Consider the following 11,757-nt stretch of genomic DNA (forward strand, 5'->3'; position numbering starts at 1 on the left):
TACTCTGTTGTTTACGAATGAGACATGAGAAAATTGAACATCTTCACTGAAGAGCTCGGAACTAGTTCAACGTAGATGTGTACTTTTCTATGTAACGGCGTTATTTTTCGCCGGTTACTTGGCGGCGCTACTTACTAGGAGAAATAATAATAGGTGTGTCTGGTTACTTTTCCTGCAGGAATTGTCCAGCAACATCTTTCTGAGAGATGTTGCGGTGGCGTTCACAATAAGTAAATGCCATGGCGCAATAAAATAAACAAGCCAGCATTAGTTGTAGTTCCCAATGATCGAACGCCAAACTGAAAATGAGCCGGATATGCGGGGTCTCCTGATCTGTGAAAAAAGGTAGTGCCAAGCATGGTACAACGAAGAGAAGGTAGGTCAACTTTGAAAAAAATTGCAAGTATAGAGGTCTACCCATGGTACAATGCTCTACTAGACTATTGTTTAGTTGGTGATGGTGAATGGTGTAGGGTTCGAGCTTCTCGTGAATTATTAAGATAAATTATTAGGTTTAATATGTTATTTGTTAAGTTTGAATTAATCATTGAATTTGTATTATGTTAGGGTATTGTAGATAGATAATATAAGTTATGGGCCCTGTGGGCTTATTTATATTTCTTTGTAAGGTAAATAAATGAAATGAAATGAAAATAGAAAGAAGGTAGGTCATCTTTGAAAAAATTGCAAGTATAGAGGTCTACCTGTTTGGCTTGTAATGTCAGAACTACTATCAAAACAATAAAAATGCAAACAACTTGTTGCATTGATTGCAACCATCTTCTTTAAACAGAGCCTTGCCGCAAGTATTCTTGTCTCATCTAAATTTTGATTTTTCAGTGTCTGGCATAAAATACGTATCTCTTTCTTTTTTTTTTTTTTTGTTCCAATGCTTGCCATTTTTCAATAGCTTGTCACCGTCTTTCTCTTTCTAGAGCTACATTTAAAATAATTTCTATCATATTTCTATACCACAAGTCTATCACATTAATCAGCCAGACTAAAGCGCCCCTAATGACGACAAACGTCATCGCTTTTATTGTATTTAAAAACTAACCGTTATATGTGTTCCTCACTAACGAGCCTTCGTAACTATTGATTTTTTCACTAATCAACATTTCAAGACTTCGGACAACACAAGGATACACATATTTTACTGGAAAAATCACATAAAACAAAATATGGAATCAGAATCCTTGTTGGAAAATAATGGTTTCGATTTAAAAAAAGACTCAATGGATTCATCATCCGATACAAATGATAAAGTCAAATTGAACGAAAATAAAATTAACAATCAACAACATATTGTGCCGATTGGCTTGCTAATTGTTTTGCTAACAATCTATTTGGGACTGAGTGGTGTACAAAGCTGTTTCGCTAATAGCTCCCAAAATGAGGATATTTTAAAATCTCTACCAAACTTGATGTACAATCAAGTCGAAATTAATGAGCGTCAACTGATATTGGAACGATTCTTGGAATATAAGGATATATGCAGGGATTTGGAAATATTTACCAAAGAAATAAACCGAATAAAGCCTAAGGTTCCAAACAAGTCGGCTGAGATTAGAAAGAAAGAAACCACTTTGAAAACCGAATATAGGGACTATAGTGGTAGTGGAAGTGGTAGCAGAGCTGTTGCTGATGGCAGCGGAGATGAATGTGCCACCACCAAGTCTTACAGTAAGAAATATAAAAAGCCTAAATCTAAATATTATATAAAATTACCTAATAATCCAAAAAATGGTTTCCACAAACACAATAAATCAACTAAAGCTAAAAATGCCAGACATCACGACAAAAAGGATCTGAACATAAATAAGAAAAATTCCTCGGCAGAACCAATTATATATCTTTTTGCCTTGGTTTTTATTTATTTGCTGTTGAAAGCAGCATCAGATATCAATCAGCATTACAAATCGGTAAGTTGCGAGGAAGAAACAAAAATTAGAGGTTTTTTAATTAGATTTCGTTTTTTAGGAAAACAAAAACGACAAACGTTTCATGAGACGCTGTTCTTTGCAATCCTATGCTCAAGCTCACCGAGATCGACGTTCATCAAAAGGTATTTCATCAAAAAGTTTGCCGAAATTTTAAAGAATCAATTTTTTTCAACTACACCTTTTACCTACAACTTGTTGAAACTCTCTTCGACACCCGGTAACCAAACAAAGAAGCATTTAATCTGTAAACTGTACCTACAAGAAACAAATGACTTGAAATCAAAAAAAAATGATAACTGACCAAATTTGATAAAACTATCAAACAACACTTTTAGCTTTAAATACTTACATACAAAACACATCCTAAAAGGAAAATTTATTTCTCCTCTATCTAAATGTTAATGTGCATACATACCTATTCAGATTTGTATGTAGAATGTGTAGAAAAGTAAGAGTCGTGTTTCATCTTTTTTTGAATGTACCTACTATGTGATTTATATATATACATTATTAATACCTATACATATATTTGATGTAAAGCCTTCCCCTCCGTACCTTTTAGCTTTATATCTACTAGCTATATGAATCAACACCAGTCAATTTAAATGTCCTTTTGTTGAGAGAAAATAAGTTCTTCTCGCTCTATCTATATGTGTAAATTGAACCAGAAGTCAGTTTTTATAATTTTATTTACATCACTTACATTTTTCTGTAATTGATAATTTAACTATCCAATCACATTTTTTCACGTTTAATAATTCTGGCAATAATAAGTTAAAACTAGTTTCGGTTATATACTTGTAAAGAAGATTTAAAAAACATGATTATTTGACAAGTAGTAGATATTATTTCAAATAGGCCAGCCCCGTTGACACATAGTTCCTAATTTTTGTATTATTTATTAAGCTTGAGCCCATGGCCTATATAAGGTCGGCTAGTAAGTCCATCTGACAGCTAAGTTTGCTGTCAAAAGATATATTGTCAAAAGTTGTCTTCTAGGCCAACCTTATATGGACCTTGCTTGAGTCAATGGGGTTGTCGTAGAGCCCTACGATGACGATTATTCTATTTATTTAAATGTTCACCACTATCTTTGACACTTACAGGGTGAGATAAAAAAACTGCAACAAAGTCAAATGCCATAATTTTTACATTTTTTTTTAATTTTATTGAATGAAAGCAAAAAATGTCGGAAATAGCATCAAATTTTAGAATAAGTTTGGATTTGTTTGAATTAGACAACTTTGGCACGAATTGTGTGCTTTCACGCTGACCGAATGTTGCTCTGCGGTATTTTGGCCCATTCCCTGCAAAGCGCTTGCTTGAGGTGATCGACACTTTGGTATTTATTTGTGCCAACCTTGTTTTCCAAAATACTCCTGACACAATAGTCCAACGGATGGGTATCCGGAGATTTTGGTGACCATTGTGTGCTGGAAATGGAGCGAGGAACCTCATTATGTAACCATTCTTTCTGTTGGCATGTCCAAGGTCTGCAGCCAAAATGTTTGTGTGCCCAAGGAATATTGCGATATGTTCAGATCTCGAGCCATTTTTCGGCCACTGCGACGGGGGTTTCGATCAAGTCGCTTCTTTACTTTTCGAACCATTTCCGCTGATGTTGCTGTTTTCTTTCGTCCACTTTCTTGACATATGTCGGCTACGCTACCAGTATCACGGTAACGAGCGATGCTACGAGACACAAAAGATTTATTCATATTTAAATGCTGGAGTCTTCTAACGATAGCCACATGTGGTTGGTTTCCCAGCCAAAAATAAAGAAATCACATTTGAAATCACGCTTGAATTCCATCACGAATAACTTTTTTTCTGGAAAATTCTCACCAAAATGCTTTTGTACGCTTGTAAACAATATAATGAGCTGTCAGTGGAATAATTTTAAGAGCTCTCGGACGAGTGGCTTAGAAATGACAGCAGTCTGAAGTTGTAGTTTTTTCATCTCACCCTGTATATACTTCGACCAGTTTTCTTTACAGTAATTGAATTTTATTTTTTTTGTTCATTGATTATTGTTGTTCTATTTGTTGTGTGTATTTTAGCAAATTACTGAAGAAATAAAAAACTATTATAATTATTATATTTTATGTCTAATCTTTGTGTGTTTCCTTGTCTTTAACTCACATGTCTCTCATCTCTTCTATCCGCCAAAACCGTTGGTTTGGTTTCCTTTTCGGTGTTTTTGTACTCTTCTCCTTCTCGCCGAAATATATTTTTGTATGAAAATACTAAATTAGCAAATAACCTTTGTCAAGTGATCGATTGAAGTCTGTTGGTTTCCGTATACTCAAAATGAAATACAACGACCGTTTTTATATTAAATTAAGAATTCACAAACGTTTATTAAAATCAATTATACGAGCTTAAACTAGTACGCCTTGTCAGGTTGGCTTCGTATCTTCAACTTCGTTACATTTTAAAAGTTCAGGGTTGTATCCGGGTTGCATGTAATCGTATATTTTCACATGTATGCAACAAAAGGTATCTACTACTACTTTTAACTTGACAACTCGGCCTTTCCTGACCTGAAGTCGTCCTCGGCTTCATCTTCGCTTGAAACATCCAATTCGGGGGAACATTCACACCATTTCTTCAACTTGTCGGAACTGAATACGGAACAGAATTTCCTATTCGTGATGTTTATTCCAGGAATGTCCTCTATCAGGTACCTGTCGTTGCCCAATACTCGTGCTATTATGTATGGACCTTTGTATTTAGGTTCTAACTTCCGGGATTCACCTGTCGCTGGTGGTTCATTCTGTATAAGGATCAAGTCACCTTCCACATACAATTTCGGATTCGAATGCTTGCTGTCAAATCTTTTCTTCCATCGTTCTCGTTCGCTTTTGATGTTTTCTGCGGCCATGATACGTTTTTCGTTGATGGAAATTTCTTCGTTTTGTACATCATCTTGTACAGCTGCTAACAATCGGTTTTGTATTAAGTCGGTGGGCTTGTAATCGAAAATCAACTCATTCGGACTGTAACCTGTTGTCGAATTTTTGGTTGAATTGGTTGACCATTGTAAAACGTGAAGTGCCGAGTCCCAATCCTTCGGTTCTTCAGTGGTAGTTCGTAAATAAGACAGGATAAGTTGATTGACCCTCTCAACTTGTCCATTGGCTCTTGGTGTACGAACGGCATTCTTAATGTGTTGAATATTGTTTCGATCGCAATATTCCTCAAACATTTTTGACGTAAAAGCTGTCCCACGGTCCGAAATTATTCTTCGAGGTAAACCAAAGTATCCACTAACCTCATTTAAAACGTTGATGACGGGCAATGTCTTCGTATTCCTTACAGCTTTAATAACCACAAATTTCGTAAAGGAATCGGCGATTGCCACTATATGTGTATGACCATGCTTGCTTCTTATAAACGGTCCCAAGTGATCAATATGTACTTGCCTAAATGGTAGCGGTTCGACATTACTAAAATGTAGAGCTCCTTCGTGTTTACCACCTTTTGCCTTGTTGTAGCAACACTCTACACACGCTGCAATGTACTCCTTCATATATTTCCTCATGCGGGGGAACCAAAACGTTTGTTCGACTCGTGAGAGGCTTTTCTCCAACCCGTAATGGCCAATATCATCATGACAGTATTTAGCTATGCGCCATCGTATAGCCTTCGGTATGACCAATCGTAGTCCATTTTTCGTTTTCCGGTATAGTCGATGTTTTTCCAATAAGTATTCAGATTTTATCTGTTTCTCTTGCTCAGATTTCAATTCATTTCGCAGTACTCTCATAATATTCTTTATGTGGTCGTCGTTTAGCTGCATCGTGAGAATCCAATCATCGCTATCAATATTCATTATGAACCCTGCTGGTTCAATCTCCGTCTGTGGCTGATCCGGTGAACGGCTGAGAGCATCAACGTGAGCCATACGTGACCCTTGTCGGTGTACATACTCACAATCAAATTCAAGTAATTTCATCAGCCATCGTGCTACTCGAGGTTGTAATTCCTTCGTTGTCTTCACATTAGTAATTGCGGCACAATCAGTGACGATTCGGAATGGCTTTCCAAGTAAATATATACGGAAACGCTGCACCGTTTCAACCACAGCTAAAACTTCCAGCTCGTAACTGTGATATTTCGATTCCGTTTCAGAACAGTGGCGGCTAAAATAAAACACTGGTTGCCAATTACCATTACCATCGGACTGTAATAACACTCCTGCTAATCCGAGACTGCTAGCGTCCGTGTGCACCTCGTGATCTGCTTTCATATCGTAGATTGCTAAAACTGGTTCACTACACAAAATTTGGATTAAACTTCTGAATGCGTTTTCATGGTGTACGTCCCAACGAAATTTATTCTCTTCGCTCTTTCGTGTCAACATCGCAAGAGGTTTCGTAATGGCTGCATAATCCTTTACAAATTTTCGGAAGAAGTTAGTTAGGCCAAGGAATCGTCGTACTTCTGTTACATTCGTTGGTACCTTAAAATTTCTAATCGCTTTTACTTTTTCTTCTCCAGGTAAAATTCCGTCACGTGTAACTATGTGTCCCAAATAAGAAATCTTTTCGGCTAGGAACGAACATTTCGCCAATCGTAACGTGAGACCACATTTCTTAAGGATATCCAAAAATCTTTTTATTCGGTCCAGACCTTCATCGACTGTTTTACTGGGAATTATGACGTCATCCAGATACGCTAAAACTTCTCCTGGTTTCATAAAGCTTATAACTCGGTTCATCGTTGCCTGAAAAACTGCAGGTGCGTTTACCAAACCAAATGGCATCCGGTTGAATTCATAATGACCATCTGAAGTCACGAAAGCTGTGAACTTTTTCGATTCTTCCTCTACTTCAATTTGGTGGTAACCCATACGTAAGTCGAGTGTGGTGAAATAACGATTTCCGGCGAGTTGTGCAATCTGTTCATCCAGTACAGGCATAGGATGCGCTATACGTACGGTTATTCGATTCAACTGTCTATAATCTATACATAAACGGTGTTCACCATTTCTCTTCTCGACCAAAACAATTCCCGATGCATACGGAGAATTCGATTTCCTTATGATTTCGTTATCCAGTAAGTCTTTCACAATATTTGCCACAATAGGACGTTTGGCAAATGCTAGTCGATATGGCTTGCATCGTATTGGTTCTGGAGTAGTAACTTCGATTTCCATCTTCACTAAGTTACACTTACCCAATTCGCTTGACTTTTCTGAAAAACATTGTCGGTTTTCTTGAATGTTCAACTGCAACTTCTTATGCTCTTCAGATGTTAAGCCTTCGTTGATACTAATCGCATTTACGTTTTGCATCCAACACTCATCTCCTTCAATAATGGTGCGTCGACCTTTTTGGCATAAAACATCTCGACCTAAAAGAACATCATTCGGGATCATAGAATTTTCCACAACATAAAGGTTCACGTCGTAACTCGTCTCATCAATGTCAATTGGCACTTTAACCACCTTTGTGCACTCGTATTTGCCACCAGCAAAGCCATTTAAAACCATACTGCAATTTTCCGTTTCGCCAATTATCATTGCAAAACTTCGTCTGATCAGACTCCGATCACTTCCCGAATCAATAAATGCCTCAAACTCCTTGTCCTTTACTTTGACACGTTTACATAGTATTTCGTTGGACTTTACGCTGTCCCTTATATTGTTGACATTTGTGTTCAGGGTTTTTGTTGGACATTCACTTGCACCGTGTGAAGTCCGTTTGCATATCGTACATCTATTCTTCTTCTGTGGATCTGGGCAGTCTACGGCTTTGTGACCAGTATTACCACAATTAAAACATTTGAATTTATTCACTCTTTCATCGCTTTTCCTTTCTGGGGCAGTTCTATTTTCATTGCTACGTTTCGTCTTATTCGATATCGGGTTCAGCACTCTTCTTACCTCGTTATAACTACAGTATGCGTTGATGTCACTCAAAAGTTGATTACAGGTAATATACTCGTTAGATATTTTCTGCTTCAATCCTTGATCATTAATTCCGTTGACTATATGCCGTGCTATGGATGATTCATTTATATTGCCCCGTTTTCCAATAGCATACATTCTGTAATAATATTCCTGCGGCGTTTCGTCGAACTGCCGTTTTGTCTGTGCCATTCTAATGTGTACATCGGCTGCATTTACATTTTGAGGGAAATCTAAAAGAAATTTGTTAACAAACTGAGGCCAAGACAGAAATACCTCTTGCAGTGAGTCAACCCAATACTTGGCTGGGCCAGCCATTTTCTGTTGCACTGCAAATATAACTGATGCGTCGTCCCAGTTATAAGCTGTCTTCAATAATTCCACACGTCGCACGAATTGTGAAGGATTAATCGATTCTTCAGATGACGGATTAAACTCTGGCAAAAGTTGAATTATTTCCTTAACGTTCCCAAAGGGGTTGTGCTGAACATAACGTTGTGAAGGCTGCATAACTATTTCTGACTGCGGCGGCGCTGAATAGACACTTGTTGCAAATATCGGCGGTTGTAGATATGCGTTGTAGGGCTGCGTTGATTGAACATATCCATTGTTCGGCTGCGTGAACACTCCTGTCGGTGTTGCTGTTGTAAAATTCGAATGTGTCGTTATATGTGTTGGTACGTTGTAGCATGACGTCGCTACATTTTGCGTTGTATTTCGTGGAAGTTGAGCATGTCCGTGCAATGAAGGTGTAAACGTTGGTAAACCAGCAGAAGCACACGTGTGGACCGTTGGAATTGTTGACGTAGTCTGAAATGCACCAAAAGAAGTATTCGTTTGAACATACGATGGAATCGAACGTGATTCCGGTAATATTGTCACAACGTTTGCCACGTTTGGCAAGCTAGGCCGTGTGCCTTGCAGGGACATATTACCATCCGGTGTCGAAAACGTGTTCAAAGGGGATGATGCGTTGTTCGGCTCAAATTCTGATTGTCCACGTTGCTCCATAGATGAACGCAATTCAGTTACCATATCTTCCAAATGCGAAATTCGCTCCTGCATATCATGAGGAGATGCGAATCCGTGCAGCTCGCTTTCGTTGTTGACTTCAAGTCGTTCGATCAATTGCTTTTTGTTACCACTTTGAGAAACACCAATTTCTCTGCATTTCGCTTGCAACTGCTTAACCGTGCATTTGTGCAAATTCTCCATATTTCTTGTTGGTAGACGCTTCTTCCAATAAGACTTGTCGTATCCCACTTCTGAGAAAAATGTCAAGTGATCGATTGAAGTCTGTTGGTTTCCGTATACTCAAAATGAAATACAACGACCGTTTTTATATTAAATTAAGAATTCACAAACGTTTATTAAAATCAATTATACGAGCTTAAACTAGTACGCCTTGTCAGGTTGGCTTCGTATCTTCAACTTCGTTACATTTTAAAAGTTCAGGGTTGTATCCGGGTTGCATGTAATCGTATATTTTCACATGTATGCAACAAAAGGTATCTACTACTACTTTTAACTTGACACCTTTTTACAAAAATCAATCCAAACAACCACATTAGAATTGGCATTGAAAACAAAACAACAACAGCAACATCAACGCACATTGGCATCCTTGCAACGATCCATCAATGCTGAACAGCAGAAGCCAAAACCACAACAACAGCAACATTTCTATCATCACCACCACCACATCGAAACATCATCCGTTCAAAGAACACCATCAACACCTCCCACACTCTCTCCGGCGCCCAGGAGCAGCCACGGCAATTGGCAATTGCTAAGACAACACATGACACTATCTGTAGATAATTCGGACCTAATTGTAACACCCCTAACTAAACCAGGTAGGTTTTGCTTGTAAATCACCCTCAATCCTCAACTCAATGACAAACGTTGGTTGTACAACATCCATAAACCCCATTTGCATTCATTTCATTGAAGAGTTCTCCTCCATGATGAAACGAAGACGTTGTTCGGTGCCAGTTGCTCTAAATTACCATAGACAAACCACTAAAAACTCCTCAAATCCAAATCCCTTGGGAACACTAACTGATCCACTAATCAGACGAACCTCCATAACAATGCCCCTGGATAGCTTAGATCCATTGGCCGCAAGCGATGGAACCAAACGTAGAGTACGCATGATAAACAGGCATTAAATTATCAATTTCAAAAAAAAAAAAAACCGCTAAGTTCGGCCAGGCCGAACTTTTTATACCCTCCACCATTTGGAAGGAGCTTGAAATTTTTCAGAAAACTTCCGGAATCTACCCCTTAAATGAAAACTGTTATATGGAGACTATACGAAGACGTGGACATGCTTACGAAATTTTTTGTCTTAGGCGTAGTAGTATGCAGTATCCATTTCGAACTTCAAATACCAAATTTGAAACAATTCCGGTAAATACTGTGACTAAAGTCATCAAAATACCGAATATCTGGAGGTACCGTTATACAGGGTGAGATGAAAAAACTGCAACCAACTTCAGACTGCTGTCATTTCTAAGCCACTCGTCCGGCAGCTGTTAAAATTATTTCAGTGACAGCTCATTATATTGTTTAGAAACGTACAAAAGCATTTCCGTGAGAGTTGTCCAAAAAAAAGTTATTCGTGATGGAATTCAAGCGTGATTTCTTTATAATTGACTGGAAAATCACAGGTGGTTATCGTTAAGGCATTCCAGCATTTAAATGTGAATAAATTATTTGCGTCTCGTACCATCGCTCGTTACCGTGATACTGGTAGCCTAGCACGACGTCAAGTGGAGTAGAAGGAAGAAAACAGCAATATCAGCAGGAATGGTTCGAAAAGTAAAGGAGCGACTTGATCCAAAACCCGCGTCGCAGTGGCCGTGAGCTGAACATATCGCAATATTCCATTCGACAAATATTGAAAAATGAGCTTGGCGTAAAGCCATTGAAATTCCAAAAAGTGCAAGAACTTACATCACAAAACAAAGAAAATAGTCTCAAAAGAGCTAAAGAGTTGCTTCGCTTGGCCGAAAGTGGTGAACTGCCGAATTTGGTTTTCTCCAATGAGAAAACATTCGTTGTCCAGCAGCAGTTTGTAAACAAACAAAATGGTCCGCTCTTGTTTAGTTGCCACCAGAACTCAGGCGCCGGCCATGGTGATGGTGTGAGCCGGCATCAGCCAACAGCCAATTGTAGCTCTCCGCTCGTATTAATCGGCCGTGGCATCAGAATAAATGCCAAATATTATCGCGAAAATATTCTGGAGGGTGTATAAAAGCCTTTGGCACGCAAACATTTTGGCCAAAGATCTTGGAATGAGGTTCCTCGCTTCATTTCCAGGGCACAATGGCCACCAAAATCTCCGGTACCAATCCGATGGACTATTGTGTCTGGAGTATTTTGGAAAACAAGGTTGGCACTAAAAAATACCAAAGTGTCGATCACCTCAAGCAAGCGCTTCAGCGGGGAATGGGCCAAAATACCGCTGAGCAACATTCGGGCAGCGTGTGACGTTTGACCGTTTGAAGGACATGACTCGTGCCAAGGGTGACCAATTCAAACAAATCTAAACTTTTTCTAAAATTTGATGCTATTTCGGACATTTTTTCCTTTCATTCAATAAAATTTAAAAAAAATGTAAAAATTATGGCATTTGACTTTGTTGCAGTTTTTTTTTATCTCACCCTGTATGGGGGCTATACGAAAATGTGGACCGACATGGCCCATTTACGAACTTAACCTGCCTACTAGTAAACTATGTATGTGTGCAAAATTTTAGCCTTCCATCTCAATTCGTTCGAAAGATTGCGTGATTACAACAGTCAAACGGACGAAAGATAGACGGACAGATAGACAGACAGACCGAGAGACAGACGGACATTGTTAGATCGTCTTAGAATTTTACGCTGTTCCAGA

General features: G+C 38.5%; 1 protein-coding gene across 2 annotated transcripts; it reads left to right on the top strand.

The window, feature by feature from the left end:
• Positions 1 to 1,112: 1,112 nt before the first annotated feature.
• On the top strand, positions 1,113 to 11,727 carry LOC131805602 (uncharacterized). 2 transcript variants are annotated; one of them, XM_059128961.1, is made up of 5 exons: positions 1,113 to 1,683; positions 1,777 to 1,922; positions 1,981 to 2,065; positions 9,429 to 9,713; positions 9,811 to 11,727. In XM_059128961.1, the coding sequence occupies exons 1-5, from the start codon at positions 1,182 to 1,184 to the stop codon at positions 10,026 to 10,028; spliced, it is 1,236 nt and encodes a 411-aa protein (XP_058984944.1). In that variant the 5' UTR covers positions 1,113 to 1,181; the 3' UTR covers positions 10,029 to 11,727. The 2 variants fall into 2 exon arrangements, with proteins under 2 accessions (XP_058984944.1, XP_058984943.1); XM_059128960.1 differs by having other exon boundaries at positions 1,113 to 1,922.
• The last annotated feature ends 30 nt before the right edge of the window (positions 11,728 to 11,757 follow it).

Source organism: Musca domestica, unplaced genomic scaffold (assembly GCF_030504385.1).
Source record: "Musca domestica strain aabys unplaced genomic scaffold, Musca_domestica.polishedcontigs.V.1.1 58, whole genome shotgun sequence".
In the NCBI taxonomy this organism is placed as follows: Eukaryota; Metazoa; Arthropoda; class Insecta; order Diptera; family Muscidae; genus Musca; species Musca domestica.

Coding starts and splice junctions, on each gene's coding strand:
- LOC131805602 (XM_059128960.1), top strand. CDS start 1,182: ATGGAATCAGAATCCTTGTTGGAAAATAATGGTTTCGATTTAAAAAAA. Junction 2,066..9,428: donor AGATCGACGTTCATCAAAAG/GTATTTCATCAA, acceptor CAACCACATTAG/AATTGGCATTGAAAACAAAA. Junction 9,714..9,810: donor AACACCCCTAACTAAACCAG/GTAGGTTTTGCT, acceptor ATTTCATTGAAG/AGTTCTCCTCCATGATGAAA.